Genomic DNA, 17,769 nt, shown 5'->3' on the forward strand with positions numbered 1-17,769 from the left:
CCTAAAGCTCGTTGAGAAACCAGCCCTATTAATAGCTTCCAGCAATCCCGAAATTCTCCATGGAAGGGAAGATCAAGGTTCACGTAGTGGAGCCTTTGAACTCTGAGGGTATCCTGGCGAGACTGCAGTCAAAGTCAAGTCCAATAGGAAGAGGAAACAGGCATATGAGCCGGATGCCTTTGGCAACATAGACGGGCCTTCATTGCATGGACCAAATCAACCAACCAATACTGGGCTCTGATGGTCAATGTGTGGGCGTTCATATGGTATTACAGATCCTATCCTGGATACTATTCTCAACACTGAAACGGATGATGACGACTCTCAAGGGGATTTTGGTGGGGGTTTTGATGCAGCAGACCCTGGGGACAGAGTCCAGAATGTAAAATTTGCAAGAAAGCAGAGGACTATCTTGACAAGAGACCTTTTGGTATGTTTGAACCAGAGGACATCTATTACCCGCGGTTTTCAAAATGGACACCGGCAGAGTATGTAGCTTAACATGTCGCAAGTCAACTGTAAAATACCTGGATAAGGAGGAGGTCAGGGGCCATCTTTGGGCAGAATGTCCCTGTCCAAAAGTCGACGGCCGGAGGACCACCTTTCTGGACAGGTTTGTCAAGGATCAGAAGAAGGGCATTGACAGGCCTTGGCATGCTTGCTGGAACAAGCTTTTGGATATTGCGGGCCCCTCACAAAAACTCTGGCGATCGCTGAAGAGGTCAGGCAGTGAGGCACCATTTTATCCAGCGATACTCTCGGGCTGGGTGCAATGGGCCATTATATTTTTTGGGCATTGCAATGTGTATGATATCCACAGAACAGTGCAGGTCTCCCTTCATAAACGTGGGCCCAAAGCTGAGGGACCCTGCCACCTCTGAGGCCTGTACAATGGCTTAGGAGGGCGTCTTTGGTAAGCCTTTTCTCAAGGAATTGGGAAAAAACGTTTTGATATTTGCTCCCCTGGATGAGGGCAAGGCTTCAACCAAGAGATTCAGAAAAAAGGATTTTGGAGGGGCAAGGGAAGGTAGCGGACACTCTCCCGGCCACTTCCTCTATTAAAGCCCTTACTGAGGATTCCAGTCATGCAGCAGGAAGTGGCAAGAACAGAACCGCTTTAGTGTTTTTTCCCAATCCAAACAATCCAAAAAAGGTCAGGGAGTGAGAGGCTCCTTGAGGGGAACCTCCATCTCAGCCAGTTCTTTCTCTGGTAAGTCTAGTTGCTTCTTCCTTGCTAAGAACAGGAAGCAGGTTGGCATGGTTCACACATACATGGAGGGAGCTATCCAATATTGATTGGGTTAGACAGACAACCCAAAGTTTTCACCTGGAATTCTATGTTTTTTTCAGGTAGTGTCAAAGACCGAGGGCAAGCAGACCAGGAAATTCAGGCATTACTGAAGAAGGAAGCAACCATTACTTCGAAGGACTACCCCATAGGATTCCCCTCCAGTACAGAAGAAGGACAAAGGTTTTGTCCTGTCATAAATCTCAGGGACTTAAATAAATGGTTAATCTTCCACCCCTTCAAGATGAGGCGTATCCATCTATTCAAAGACATCCTTCAACTTTGGGGTTGGGTTATGTGTTTGACATTTCCCATTGCTCACCATTTAAGGCATTTCCCAGTGCTTCTCATGCCTACCAGGCAATTCCCATTGTATCTCCTTGCTGGAGGTTCCTTAAAAATCTTTGAAAGCATATAGTCTATACATTTTAAGTCTTTTCTTTCATATGTTCCTCAGCAACATGGTGGTGCCTGAAGTTCTTACGCCCGATAATGGAACATCTTTGGGCCAGCAGGATCAGGCTACCTGGACGACAACCTAATGAAGTACCAGTGCGAATATCGTTTGCACCTACATACAATAACTCCAATGCAAAATCTAGAATTTAGTTTAAAAGAGAAGTCAGAAATCAGTTAGAATCAACGAAGACCTTTCTTGAGTACATCACAGATTCGGTCCTAGTGACACAAACTCCTTAACAAAAAGGTGGCAGAACCGGAAAGGAGATCAAAGCTTTGGTTAAGGCAACTCACGTAGGTCTTTTGTCATCTTTGATCCAGGCAATCTTCCTAGGGCTCCTCCACTACACAGCCATTTACTGTCCAAAGGCTCTTTTGGACACGGACAGGAGCATGGTCATTCGCTACATAAAGCATCTGAAGGGAGCTGCGCCATGAGCACTCTGAATTGGCCGAAGACTTCTACCACCATGGAACCAATTAGTATAAACAGTGGCGTACCTCCCAGTTCACCAGAATATTTCAGCAGACTGGCAGTCAAGAACCTTTCAAGACTTAAGCATATGGAAAGCCAAGGACCTACATCTTTTGAGCATTGATGGAACCATGGGGGACTGGACCATCAAGTTCCCACGGTACTTCAGCAGCCACCAGCACTTTTCTTCCTGATTCAGGACGGAAGTAGGGTACAAGTTTCAACTATTCGCCATGCTCTCTAGGGTGGTGGCTTAGGTAAGAATGCAGGAAGTAGATATAGCAGTGTTAACGTAGATAAACAAGTTACTTACCTTTGGGAAAGCCTTATCTGGTAGAGACTCTATTTAGCTGCAGAAACCTTACCTTAGCATAATCCTCAGGAGTTATTCTGAGATGGTCCGTTACTGCACTGCCTTCCCTTTCTTAGCTCCAACATTCCCTCAAAGAGTTGATCACTCACGCAGGACTATCTTGTGTGATCATTGTAGAATGACAAAGCTCTTTTTGGTTCAAGCCAGTGGAGTCTCTTCTTTAGAAGGATAAAGCAGAGCATAGAAGTTAGGCAAAGTGATGTTGTGACCTACGTCTAAGGGTGCCACAACTGGCAAGAGGAAGGAGGCATTGGTCCTCAGTACTAGCCAGCCTTGGTAAAAGGTGATATAAGGAGTGTGTACAAAGGCCCGCAGTTTGCTGATCCATCTGGCCGATGTTATGGACAGAAGAAAGGCTGTTTTGATAGTCAGTAAACAGTGGATAGTTGTGTAACGGCTCAAAGGGAGCACACATAAGGAAGGTAAGCACCAGGTTAAGATCCCACTGGGGCATGATGAGGGGCCTGGGGGGGAACCATGTGTTGTCCTTTCAGGAACCTAGTCACAACAGATGACTTGAACAAAGAAGGTTGGTCTGGCAACTGCAAACAAGCCGAAATGGCAGACAGCTAACCTTCAAAAGTGCCCTGCTTGGCCAGAGAAAGAACAAATAGGAGAACTTGGTATAAAGGTAAATAAATGGAGTCAATGTTTCTGGATGCACACACTTCCACAAATTTGTCCAACAGCAGGAGTAGAGAGAGGGGTAGAGCGACACCTGGATATTAAAAGAACAACACAGACTTTGGGAGGTCAAAAGCTGTAAACTGTCACCGCTCAATCTCCACACATGAAGGTGGATACTGCGCAGGTTCAGGTGTAGAACCCTCCCCAGGTGCTGGGATAGAAGATCTTCCTGAAGGGGCAGTCTGATCCGAGGACAGATGTTCATGCTCAGATGTGCGGGATACCAGACTCTCCGTGCCCATTATGGAGCCACAAGAATGAATTGGGGCCAGTCATATCTGCTCATCTTTTGGAGAACGATGGCAAGAGTTGTATCAGCGGAAAGGTGTACAGAAGGTCTGAGTTACACTCAAGTTGAAAGGTGTCTCAAAGTGGGAACTGCCTTGGAAACTCTAGCGTAAAAAAAGTGCGGACATTGTGTGTTCTCGGTGGTAGCAAAATCTAACAGATCTAACCAGGGCTCTCCCCACTCTAGAAGGAGAACTTGAACCTGCTCCAGGTGGAGACGCCATTTGTGATCAGCTAGGCATCAATGGCTGAGTTTGTCTGCCCTAGAGTCCAGAGAGCCTGCCAAGTGTTGAACCCCCAGGGAAATACCCTGATGTTTCAGCAATTTCCAGGCAGGGCCTCTTGACAAAGGGTCCACAACCCCACCCAGCCCAGTTTGCTGCAGTACCACATGGTGGTGGTGCTGTCTGAACATATGCACTAGCCTTCCCTTGATTGAAGGATGAAAAGCTTTCAATGCCAACTGGATAGTCAGGAGCTCCAGCAGGTTGGTGTGAAGCCCTTATTTCCACCTCTCCCAGATAGCTGCTCAAGCTCAGGAGAGACATATCTGTCACCAAGTTAGCTCTAGGTGGGGAAGAGAGCGGAGTCTGCCACTGACCCAATCACGGTTTGTCAACCACCACTGCAGGTCTTTGCCATTCCCTATCGGATCTGGACCAAGTCGGAGAGATTTCCCTTCTGCTCTCTTTAGGTCCCACTTCAGAGGCATCATGTGCCAACTGACATGCGTCACAAGAAGGATGCAGAGGGCCACAAGGCCCAACAGCCTCAGAGTCTGTCTCACTGAAATCGATGATAGAGTTTGAAACATCGGAATCATAGCCTGAATATCATGGACCCCCCGTTCAGGAAGACAGGTCCAAAACTGCACTATGTCCAGAACAGCTCCGATGAAAGAGAGAGTCTAATAGAGGGAGTCAGATGTGACTTCGCCAATTTGATACCGAACCCCAGCTAATGCTGGCGGTCCGCCGTAGTCTGGCGGTGAGAGATGACTGTCTGAGGTGAACACACATTCAACAGCCAATCGTCATGGTCGGGGAATACTGGAAGCCCTGACCTACGCAGCTGCAACCACCGCAATCACTTTCATGAACACCCGAGGGGCGCCGACACAGTAAACTGAAAGTGCTCTTGGCCCACAGTGAAAAGCAGGTAGGGCCCGTTGGCCAGCAGGAAGAGGATCTGGAAATATGAGTTCTGAACCTTCAATTCCACCATCCGGTCTCCAGCGTCCAGTGCAGACAGGACCTGAGCTAAGGTCAACATTTTGATCTCCTTTTCAGGAAGAAGTTTAAAGGGCACAAGTCCATGGTAGGACGAAGGCCTCAGTCCTTTTTGGGCACCAGAAAGTAGCAGGAATAGCAACCACGACCTTCTTTCAATGCCAGCACCCTCTCGATAGCTCCTTTGGCCAAAAGAGCCAACACTTCCTGATGAAGCAAGGAGAGATGAAGGTGGTGGGAATTCCAGAGGGGGGATGGAGAAGCCCCCATGGACGATCTGCAAAATCTATTTGTCTGATGTTCTAGACTTCCAGTGAGGTATTTGCACATCACGGGGCACTGTAATAACATAGTGTTCTAAATTTCTGAAAAAGAATCATTCTGGAGAAAATACTTCAAACAACCGGGCACTACAGCTCTTCTGAAGGATCTCTGATTGGTTCATGTGTACTGCCTCTGGCTGACCCTGTCTGTATTTAAATAGTTTTCACAGCAAAACATGTCATTATTTATATTGCACAATACCCCAATGCCCTTGGAAGATTTTGTCAGAGCTTACATGAACCTGCTAAAAACAAAATAAATCACTTGTTCCCCACAAAAGGATCACTTTTCCAGACACCAGGTAACAAATACTATATGGTTACATGCCCTGTAAATGTCATTTTATTTATCAATTTATACACACAGTAAGGAATGGTTAGGGAAAACTTACTATGTGTTTTCATCTTTTATTGCGCTATCCACAGTTAAGTAAATCTAAAAATGAAACAGAACACGTAGGTAATCAAGAACTATACTGGATAACTATTGCAGAATGAAAAGGTATGAATTATAGTTTCATATGTTTAAAAGTGTAGAGTACTGAGATAATATACAATGTAATTCCACACTGGCAACCAGCTTAACACAAAACAAATATCTCCACAGAAACAAGAAATTTGATGCTTTATGCCTACATAGTCAGTTGGTGGCAGCATCGTGGACTCCCCCGTACGAAATGCATGGATGAAGTTAACATGGAAAAGGAGGTTGAATTGAAAAAGAAGTGCATTGAAGCAGCAGCGGCATAACTTTTTTAGGTCGAGCCTAGAGCTGCTTTCTCGACTTTTAGTAAGGGTTTTTTTCAAAGTATTACCCACAAGCTTTTCCTGGCCTCAAGCTTGCGTACACACTCGCGTGCACGCGCGCAGCCGCCATCTGCCTTTATTATCTCCTTCCTCCGCATCGCTGGCCATTACTTTCACTTTCGCGTAGGGTGACCAATTATCATTGATGCAAATTCAGGACGGTGAGTGTAAAAATTCAGAACAAAGGTTCAAAATGCAGGACAGGAGGTCAAAATTCAGGACAAAACTTCAGGACAAAAGGTAAGTTTTACAGGCACATCCGAGGTTGCGCAATAGTATATAAGTAAGCCCAGCCATTTCCAAACATATTCAACCATTTGCAAACCTATGCATCATGTATCCTTCCATCTATCATTTCACTCATCCATCCCTTCATCCATCTTTTCACTCATCCATCCATTATCCATCCATACACCCTTTCACCCTATCCATCTGTACACTTATCCATCCACTCTTCATCCCATCCATCCATCCATTCACTCATCCATCCAGCCATTTACCCTTTCACCAATCCAGCCATCCTTTCACTTACTAATCCTTCCACCCATCCACACTTTTAGTCATCCATCCATCCTCCCTTTCTCTCTCCATCGACCCTTTCACGTAGCCATCCTTCCTTCCATCCATCCATCTACTCATCCACTCATGAATCCATCCATTGACCCTATCACTCATCCATCCATCCATCGTTTTACTCCTTCACACATCTATTCATCCTTTTGTCCATCTACCCTCCATTTCACTCTTCTCATCCATCCTTACGTCCACCCTTTCACTCATACGCCATTCATTCACCCTTGCACTTATCAATCCAGCCACCATTTCACTCATCCACCCACCCACCCATCATCCACCCACCCATCCACCGACCCACTCATCCATCCTTTCACCCACCCATCCACTCATCCATCCTTTCACCCACCTACCATCCACCCACTCATCCATGCATCCATCCTTTCACCCACCCACTCATCATCCATCCTTTCACGCACCCACTCTCCATCCATCCATCCTTTCACCCACCCATCCTTCCCCTCATCACCCACCCACCCCCTCATCACCCACCCATCCTTCCCCTCATCATCCATCCATCCTTCCCCTCATCATCCATCCATCCATCCTTCCACCCACCCACCCACCATCCATCCTTCCCTTCATTATCCATCCATCCTTCCCCTCATCATCCATCCTTTCACCCACCCTCTTATCATCCATCCCCTCATCATCCATCCATCCTCCCCCTCATCATCCATCCATCCTTCCCCCCCCTCATCACCCATCCATCCTTTCCCTCATCACCCATCCATCCTTCCCCTCATCATCCATCCATCCTTCCCCTCATCATCCATCCATCCTTCCCCTCATCATCCATCCATCCATCCTCCCCCTCATCATCCATCCATCCATCCATCCATCCTTCCCCTCATCATCCTTCCATCCTTTGTAAATGTAAATAAATGTAAATTGATACTTGTATAGCACACTACTCACCCACCCGATCCATCCATCCTTCCCCTCCATCCATCCCCTCATCCATCCATCCTTCCTTCCCCTCATCCATCCTTTCTTCCCCTCATCCATCCATTCTTCCCCTCATCCATCCATTCTTCCCCTCATCCATCCATCCTTCCCCCTCATCCATCCATCCTTCCCCTCATCCATCATCCATCCTTCCCCTCATCCATCCATCCCATCCATTTATCCTTCCACTCATCCATCCATCCTTCCCCACCATCCTTCCCTCATCCATCTTTCCCCTCATCCATCATTCAGCTACCCTTCCATCCATACATCCAGCTATTTACATTTTCTCTCATCCATCCTTCCCCTCACTCATCAATCCATCCATCCTATCATATTATCCATTTATTCAATCTTTCATTCATCCATTCACCCTTTCACTAATTCATCCAGCCATCCACCCATCCCTTACTTACTTGCACACCTTTCCATATTCATTTTGAGCTGAGCCCTTTTGAGAAGAGGCCCATCAAGAACTTCACCCTCGCTGCAGGAGCCATTCCAGGACTTGGACAAAAGCCACCCAGGGCAGAGACATGATCCACCACAGGGGGGAGAGGAGCCATCACAGGAGGAGGTGGGTGAGTAGGAGGGATGGGGGGGGGGGGGGGGACAGGAGCCATCACAGGTGGGGAGAGGGGGGACAGGAGCCATCACAAGAGGGGGAACAGAATCCACCAGGGTGGGCATGCAGTATTCTAGAATCATCGTGGGCTCCTCGCCCCCTCCTGCACAAGACAACGAGAAGACAGGCTCTCTGTCCCAAATGCCATCCCCCACTGTGATGTACAGTACTTACAGGAGACACTCTAAGAGAACTGATTGAACTGATTGTCCTCCATACTTTGTTAATCAGTGTGGGTGTGATTGTGCCATTTCTTTATTTTATTATATTATAGACTGCATGTTTGAAGAACCGAGGTTTGCTTACAATTTAGTGACAACACATGCTGTCTCGGTGTAATCTGGCCAAGTCTAGGATGTTTGGGGTCCTGGGTAGAAATGGAATGTGTGAGGCCCCTCTAAATTGCAGAGACATGACATTCAGGGCTGTTTGCATCTGAATGGATGCCCCTGCTCCTGAACCTGCAGCCCCTCCTCTCAGTCACCTTCAAGCACCTCTTAACAGCTCATCAAGAGCTGAAGGTGTGAGGGTTACCATCCCGCTGTGCCTCTCCAATGCTGCGGGGTATCGGAGCTTTGGAACAGCCTCGGAGTCAAGAAGGAGGGTGGTGGGGGCAAGCTGTGCCCGCTTTAGGGTGAGGCGACCGGTGCCTGGTTAAAATGACGGACAAATGGCGTCCGTTAAAGAATCCTTCACGGACAACGGACAGACGGTCGAAATCACGGACTGTTCGTGAAATTTACGGACGGGTGGTCACCCTACTTTCGCGGCCGAGTCACTTTCGCTGCCTTGTCACTTTCACGGCTGCGCGGCCATTGCTCGTTTGTGTTGCTTTAGGATTATTTTGGTCTGAATTTCTAGTGCCTGGTGATGGTGTTTTGAAAGTAGCCCAGCACACAACTCCACCGTTGTGTCAATGGCACTAAAGCATATGGCCTGGTGCTCGCCCTCGTGCCACTCGCAGGACGATGCATTCCTCAGTAATTCAAGTATGGAAGGAAACCATGTGCTGAGAAATCCTAGCCAAGTCGTTATACCTTTTCAAAATGTGTGTGGCAGGCACAAAACTCTTTCTTCATTCACTCTGCTTTGATCCCTGCTTACTGCTCTCCTGCCTTCTGTTTTCGTTCTTTCCCTTAGCTGGCAAAAGGCACTATGAAGAGACACAAATAAAACACATTGCGTGTAATGCCACAGCGGCCAGACTTATTGTGGAAAGCGACCTTGAAATGTAGCAGGGTTTCCGTTCTCCCACAGAACTGTGCACAGAGATCTAGAACCTGGGTGAGTTAGGGTGACCCAAAACTCACCTTAGTATCAGAAATCCCCTTACCAAGCTAGCTACAGTGTCTCATTGGTACTAATAACTTCCCAATGACTTAGACAATCCAGAACATGAACTTAGGGTACCTCAGGTATCGTGGAACACATGAACACTCTTTCGCTATATAATCATTTCAAACAAAAACTGGGAGTCAAAGAACACACGTGCAAGTTTGAAATGTTTATTTTTCAATGCAAGGTTCTCAAACGCAGTATCTTATATAATATCAACATACATATTACAAAAATCAGAGTTATCAGCATAGTCACTAGTCCATAGTAAGCGAACGGTGATAGCATATTATAATGCAAAATCTATAGAAAGTTTGTATCACCTATATTTCGCGCACCCTATTTAGCATACTATATTATATCTAAGAAGGTCTCATTTGGGTTTTTAGCAGGGCGGGCCCATACCTCTAATGGTCAGTAGGAGAAGATCACATCAACAGCTACGAGCTCTCTGCATGCGAAGCATCAAGTGTGTTGATTCATTCCCTGTAACTCTATCTTAAACCCGCATAGAGCCCAATGTTGGCAGCAACATTATTTGTGTTATGTCTAATGTGGTGCGAGAATCAGGCTTTCAGCAACCTTGTGTTAGGTTATTCTTAGAGGGTGCAGTTCTCAGTGTGCAGACAGTTGTACCAAGCACGACTGATATCAGAGCAATAACATATTATTCTCAAATAAATCACATCTTTCGTCTAGGTTGAAAGCTACAATAACAATTAGATGTCGTGTGCAAACTGAAGCCGAAGAAAAATATGTTGTTTAAACATTTAATAAACTCATGCTAACTTAACACAATATATAGAAACGCAGTAACCATATGACAGAAACAAATCCCTCCTTTGCCAGCACTTAAGAACACGCCTTCTCTCGTATGGAAATATCGCCATCTAGTGGAATTGTTTGTTGCCATGTTTTCATATGTTTACTAACACTGCTTCACTGTTAGCTGAACTGTGAAGAAGTACATTAACCCTTTCGCTGCGGCGGCTATTCCGCCGCAGCGCTAACGGGGTGGGGCAGCCGCATGCTGGTGACAGAACCGCTCCGTCACCAGCCGCGGTTGAGCTGTGCTGGTGACAGAGCGGTTCCGTCATGACCCGCCCCGCTCAATACAACGGCGCGCAGGCGCAAAATCAGCGCCGCGCAGGCGCGGCGGCCGGACCATGACGGAACCGCTCCGTCATCAGCACAGCCCAACCGTAGCTGATGACGGAGCGGTTCCGTCATCAGCAGGAGAGGGGTTAAGGTGCAATAGAAAACATCTGAAACAAACATGTACTTCAAATTAGGCTTTGCAGAGCTAAACTGTCCTTGTATTCTCATTTATCCAATAGAATTGTGTCCAATCCGTGTTGTTTACGCGTTTATTCAGAGTGCTTAATAGCTGCATGCTTATGGAAATGAGGGTGGTATGAATAGTACTCCGGTATATAGTTTTCAATTGTTAGTGCTTTATGCCAGTGAGGGACGTTACCGAATGCAGTTTCTGCTGCTGTGCCATTACTGGCTCGAATTCCGGTGGACTTGTCCAATTCTTTAGGTAGGTTGAACGAGGCGATGAAAAAAAGGAAGACCGCAGTTACTTTCTTTCCTATCCTGCAATATGTTTCTGTATTCGACTCGTGGGGCCAGAGAACCTTTGTTGCGTTCTAGCACAGAAGGGACGCCGGTAGGGTTCCTCTGCCAGTTGCCCCCTAAGGGAATTCCCTCAGGCCCACCTCACCGCCGGATTGAGATCATAGCCTTGCTGCGTTCCGGTTACAAGTCTCCGACCTGCCCTAGTACTTTTTACCCTGAGTACATGTGACCCTCTTCCTTAGACTACACTTGTATGTTTTAATGATGATGCTCACGCAAAAACAAGATGAGCAAACTGTATGGCCAGGAAGCGGTGCCTGCCAAGTGGGCTTCAGCCTGCTGTTCTACTTGTTTTTAGGTTTCGCCTATTATCATTCGCTTGCGAATGTAATAGGCGAGAATTCAAGGGCTCGATCGACTCGTCAAACCACTGCGGTTTCTTCACGGTGCATGTGAGTCACGTGACCACAAAAGCGGGTCACGTGACCACACAAGCACGCACATCTCCCTAATCCGCCTGCCACACTTCTCCTCCCCTCGCTCGCATTCCCGCCCCCCCCACCAGGCTCTCCCGCCCCCATCCGGCTTCCCTCCGCGCATCTCCCTAACAACTTATTTAAACACCATTCATGAATGTTTTTACACCAGTAGGCAACTTAAATTAAAGTAAGACCTATTAGCTTTGCCAATGCTCGCTTTTTCCGGAAGTATGCATATTTATCCTACTGACAGAGGCTATGGGCGTGCAAGAGCATCAGGGAGTTTGTGAACTACATTAACTCGCAGAGCCGGCTACATACATGGCTGTGGGAGCCCCCATTTATAAAAAAAAGTGAATTGGACAACTCTCTGCCTACCAGGAGGTTGTAAAGGGGCAGGCTAGAGCGATTCATAGCTGCTGGATTGCCTTGTGACAATCACAGGACTGTTCGGCGTTATTTTACTTCTGGGCCCATTAGCTTGTAATCAATCCCTGGGCGATAAAATGCGCCCCACCCACATTCACCCCCAAAAAACTCTTCAAAACAAAAAATGTAAAATCTAGAACGTCCCACCCCCACGAATTCACAAAGAACCCATATGCAGTTCTCTCAGTACAAGTGAACATAAAGGTTCAAACAAATCGACGTCGGGATCTCGCGGTCAGACAGGCTCAGAACCTTCTAGAACTCAACCAATGTATGTATCCCAGGAATATACTTTCAGGTTTCTTGGTTCGAGGTGCTTAGACAACGCAAGAAAACCAGTAGCGAGTGTTGTTTTTTTAAGATCTGTGTGATTAAGGAACTGTCAAAATGGTCAGTTTTGAATAACTTGCATAAAACAGGTTTATACTGGAAAAAGAGGTTGTACTCTGCGTCTTGCCCAGGGTATTAACGTGCGCGTGCCAGAAAAAATGAAAACGCAGACTTGCGAGGTGCTGATAAACGGGAACAGCGTTTGTTTATTCGTAGTCAGGAGTAATTAATGTTTACAAGATACATATTCGCACAGAATGGAATTATTGGGCTTTCGGAGCAGAAGCGCTGACGTGTCAAACCGAAAACGCACGTGTCTCCTCACTGTTCGACCTAAAGCGGGGTTTATAATCCTTTTTTGTCTGCAACCGTCTTTTGCGAATTTACGAAACCACATTTCTCGAAGCGTCGAATCCCGGGAACCCATACGTGCTTTTTATTTTTTCGTAATTTAAATACTTCCCATTAACAGGTAAGAGTAACTTAAAGCGGTGCCAAGCGAAAAGGAGGCCTGGCCAGCTTCCAACATGGGGCCATGTGTACCAGGTTTCTTGTTACCATGAATAGGCGCCTAAAATCCCAATATTCCAAATATCCCCATATTAAAACAAGCACTGGCGTTGCCAATAGGTTTCGCATTTGGAAAGTTGGAGCTATTGGTTTTGTAAATGACATTTTATATTTATATATCGTTATTGGCATTGTCAATAACAATATATAAATATAAAATGTCATTTACAAAACCAATAGCTCCAACTTTCCAAATGCGAAACCTATTGGCAACGCCAGTGCTTGTTTAAAGTGGGGCAAAATAGCTTTTTGTTTCTATTACACAGTTGGCAAAAAGTGTTCTGTTTCCACGTGGTGCAGCCTTCCAAGATTATGGGCCGAGGAAAGGTACCATGTACTTTTTTTTTTTTTTTTTTTTTTTTTACACCAATAGCAAGTTTTGTACAAAGCGGATTTTCCGTTTTCTGCTGTGGTATGAATCTTTACACGTGCAGTCTTCCACTGGTATTTCCTATGCGATAAGGACTGTACAGATGAATATTTGGGTTCCCTCCACCAGCACTCATGCTGAAATGGTGAAATCAGAGTGAAATGCTGAGGAAAGGGGCCCAGCACGGAGAAGCTGAGGGGCTGCTGCACTGTGCACGCGGGGAGGATTCTGACACTTTTCCACCCCCTCCCCCAGGCGTCACTGTGAAATGAAAGTGGTGTAGTAGTAAGCTGTTGCATGTCGTGAATAGGCCTGGGTGGTAAGTTCTGTTCCGTTAGCGGAATTTGGGTAATTTCGCGTTCCGCGGAGAACGCAAAATTGCCAAAAATTCTGCGTTCTGCGACTTCGCGAAATTTTTTGCTTGTTTGCATTCTCAAATGCGTGTTCGCAAGATTTCTCCCCCCCCCCGAGCACGCAAACAGCGACTGCGAACAGTAAAAAAAGCATTGCGAACAAGCAATTCCGCGTGTTCGCAGAATTTCTGCGTGTTCGCGGAGATTCTTTACCGTTTCGCGGAGATTTGCGTAACGCGATTATGCAAATTCCGCTCACCCCTAGTCGTGAACCCGCTCCTGCCCCCAGTACACAAATACACTTTAGATGTGAAAATCTGCACTTTTATAAATGCCATCCTGCGGGCGGGCTTCGGCCTGGGAAAGGTGCCCGGCTTTGGGGCGGGGGAGCTTTGAAGGTGTCTAGTGCTTGGATTAATGACCACATGAAATGCTCCTAGCAGGAAGTGAGCTCAGATATCCCTACTCCGACTTGCCCACCTGCCCGGACAGCTATTGTCCCTTTAAGTCCAGCACCATTTGCACAATATAGAGGGGGCTGTTTGGTCGCCAAGCTTTCCCTCCGTCCCTGGTGCCAGGGAGTCACACACCTACGGGCTCATCCCTAGACCCCTGGTGATGCCTTCTGAATACCCCTTCACACCTGGATATCCTACAGGAGACGCAGTAACACAGAGGGGCAGCGTCTGCCCCAAACCATGCTTTTTGGCAGTGTAACACTGCAGGTGGTATGTTGCCTGTGGATTAAATCAAGCACCCAGAAGTAGTTTATGCAGGTCGTATGCGGTTTAGTCAGGTTCTCAGACTCCCGTGTTTCAGCAGATTAGGTAATTCAGGCGGAAGGGGAAAGCGTTTATCCGGGTTCACACACTTTCTCCAAGTGAGAAGCCAGAATTCAATTCTTGTGTCTTCGTGGTGCCAGACAGGTTAATCACTAGCGCACTTCATGGCGTTAATTCATCAAAATCCCTGCGGTAGCGGAAGTGACATGACATGCCCTTTGACCTTCACTTTCACTCGCACATAAATGCTTATACATACACAGGCATTCACACATACATACACACACTCTGCCTACATTCGCACACACATACACACTCTCTCTTACATAAACAAACTCACAACTGCCAGCACGAACACAACATACATCATTAAGAGCATTTTTTTTACTTACCTCAGTATTCTAGTAAAGTCATGTTCCAGCTATTTGTACTCCATTTTTTATTAAATGAACAGCAAATAATGTAATATTATTCACTATTAGTATAATAAACAAGCATTAGCATAGCCAAAAGATCTTGCCTTTGGGACCTTATAAGTGTTTAGTTATCCAGCACAATATCCTTAGTGCAACAACATTAACTGTTGCATGGTTAAACGCTCATAAGGTCCAAAAGGTGAGACCTATTAACTATGCCAATGATTGTTTTGTTATGGGGATGGTTGGGGGCAAGCAAAAACGATGGAGGGCAGGCGGAGGCAAGCAAAAACACTTTAAAGAGGGCAGGTCAGGACAAGAACCAACACAGGGAGGGAAGTGGGAAACAGTTAGAGGAACTAAGGAAGCTGTGTGCTACAACCCAGTTCAGATTTCCCCCCACTCTTAGGGTAATGTACAATAACAAAATACATAACCTAAGGGACCACAAGGAGGCGGCTGAGCTCATGAATATTTTTAAGAAAAGGAAATCTGCCACAAGGATAATGAGGAACACTGGCTTATGTTAATTTGTCATCGTAAGATATCACAGGGTTACACAAGTGATTAGTGGATGGTATAAATTAGGAGTCATTCTGCTTCTGACATCTTTTTTTCTTCAGTTATTTTTTCTTTTTTTCCTTCTGTTTACATCCCAGCGAGTACTCAAAGGGCTTTAATGGCCATAAGAAAGTATGGGAGGGTTCTCTGGTTGGGCGGGGGTGGGGGGGCAAGCTGGGAGTAAGAGGTTGGGAAGCACTAGGTGGGGAGCATAAGGGGGAAAGAAACGAAAAAAAAAGTCCTTGTAAAGGATTAGTTACTTACTTGTAATCCTAGTTCTCTTCTAGGGGTATACTCAAAGTCAAACAACCTATGAATAATCCCCTGCCCATGTGCGGGATCCCGGAGCATATAGAAAATACATATATATGCATATGTGAAAACATATACATGCAGCCTAAAATGTTTCCAACATGGCAAAAATGCAGAAATTACATAGGTTTGCATTGTAGTACCCATACCTTCCTAACACATAAGGAAAAGAGGAAGCATTAAACAGTTGTCTTACAACAATGCTTTATTGCCATAAAGAAAACCTGTAATTGCAGGCATTTGCCTGTAGGCTGCAGCAGAGTACTAAGAAACAAAGAAAACTGACACCTTGCATTATTTTCGTGTTTTTAATTAATAAGGAACTGGAAGTGCCTAGTAAAATTGTGTTTAAGTCTTATGTTGCTTCTGCAAAGCTATCTGAATCAAACAATGGCCGATGCTGGTTCGGACGTGAGGGGACAAAGCCTGGTGTTCTTTTATGCGCGCAGACAGTGCTGCCATTGACATTTGTTCAGGCTCGCAGGACAAGAGATAAAGAGATAAGAAAGGCACGCAAGCTTCAGGCCAGGAAAAGCTTGTGGGTAGCAATTTGAAAAACCCCTTACTAAAAGTCGAGCAAGCAGCACATGCGCTGCTTTAGGCTCGACCTAAAAACTAACCAGTGTAAAGGAGAGGGGAAAATGGCCTGCCGTCCAAACCGGTGAAAGAGCACATTTGGGGCTCATGCCACTGGAGATGGAAAACTGCCAAGTCGGGATGCAGAGCTGCCTAAAAGGAAAGGGGAATACGTGAATAGTGATGTCTGACCTACAAAAGGGGTACAAGTCAAAATGATATTTGTTGCCTGTCAGAGTGAGGCCAATAAAGTGTCTTTAAAGAAACATGCACTCGTCTGGATGGGGCGGAGAAGGGCAGAAATCAAAGGCTACCGTAAATGAGATCAGCAGCTGTCTGTGAGGTCACCTTGGGAAGTCAGGCCCAAGCCTCTAAGTCAGAGGATGACAAATTTCCAATGTTTACGAGCCATCCATAGTTATGGAGGGCACCACACTGTGAAAGGTGACTGTCACCTACCACGCCGACCAATGGCTGTCTTGTGCCTGGTCGCAGGAGGGCAGTGCAGGAAGTGATTTCACTGAAGTGTAGTACCACCGAGGTAGGCCATGGTGCGCCAGAGGGGGTCAATTGGCCCATCGCCTGAGGCACCGCTGAGGTGACCCCCTTAGCCCCGTCAGCTGGTGTTGCAGAATCCTGCTGCCTCGCCCAGTCCCAGGCCTCTTATAAGAAGAAATATGATCATTGGCCTAGAGTCACTGAGATTTGCTGGAAAAATAACACATATTTCCAATAGGTTCGGTTCTACTCCTTGAAATGTTGATCTTTCGTGCTACACCATCCACGTATAGTTTGTGAACAACAGGATCCAATGGTTGTCTACTTCTAGGCGACCCATTATTGAGTGGTTTTCAGAATGGAGTCTTAATAGTAATAACGTAAAAGCTGAGTAACCACAGGTCTTGGTGGTGCCCCAGGCCCTGGATGGGCCTGTTGAGTGAAAAAGGGGCTCAAGTTTTGCGGGACCATGAAGTTCTTACCCCAGGTTTCCAGGTAGTCAATCATCCATTGTTCCTCGCAGTTCTCGGGCAATACTATAATCTGAATATCATTGCATCGGGTGCACCCCTCTGCATTCTCACCCCTACTTTTGAGGAAATGGACGAGCTACTGGAGGTCTCCTACTTGTGAGACTGCCGTGCTCTGACAGTGCAGCTCTAGGATTGTTTTTTCAGACTGACCAACTAGGTCCACCAGTTTCCTATGGTCATCCTGTAGGATGTTAAGGTTTATGGCAATCGCATCCACCTTCACTTCCAATGATGTCCTCGAGGTTTTGATGGTCATGAGGATTATGTCCAGTTTATCAGGTAAACTTGAGGGAGTGGCCCCATCGGTGTATCCATCATCTGCCTCTCTTGGTGTTGTGCTAGCTTTGATTGATTTGGATCGGCCCATATTTCGAACAGAGATGGTATTGGTGTGTCACACGTGGAGGATTTTGCCAGGATTGACCAAATATACAAAAGCCTTCTTAACCAGTCGTATCCACTATTGTTGGCCTCGAGGCACTAGTAACATGAGCAGCCCTGTCTTCTAGGGGGTGGTCTCGGAGAGGATGTCCCAGATCCCTAATGAACATGATCAGCAGTCATATCAA

At 46.4% G+C, this 17,769-nt stretch overlaps 1 protein-coding gene across 8 annotated transcripts in view; it reads right to left on the reverse strand.

Annotated features, from left to right (window-relative positions):
• Positions 1-17,769, reverse strand: part of TMEM106A (transmembrane protein 106A) — a 358,070-nt gene that overhangs the window by 68,742 nt on the left and 271,559 nt on the right. For all 8 annotated transcript variants that reach the window (XM_086924021.1, XM_086924024.1, XM_086924022.1 and 5 more), the window contains one exon: positions 5,515-5,558. In XM_086924021.1, the coding sequence (XP_086780147.1) occupies positions 5,515-5,558 (44 nt within the window). The remainder of the gene's footprint in view (positions 1-5,514; positions 5,559-17,769) is intronic.

This window comes from Lissotriton vulgaris, chromosome 5, assembly GCF_964263255.1.
Source record: "Lissotriton vulgaris chromosome 5, aLisVul1.2, whole genome shotgun sequence".
Lineage (NCBI taxonomy): Eukaryota > Metazoa > Chordata > Amphibia > Caudata > Salamandridae > Lissotriton > Lissotriton vulgaris.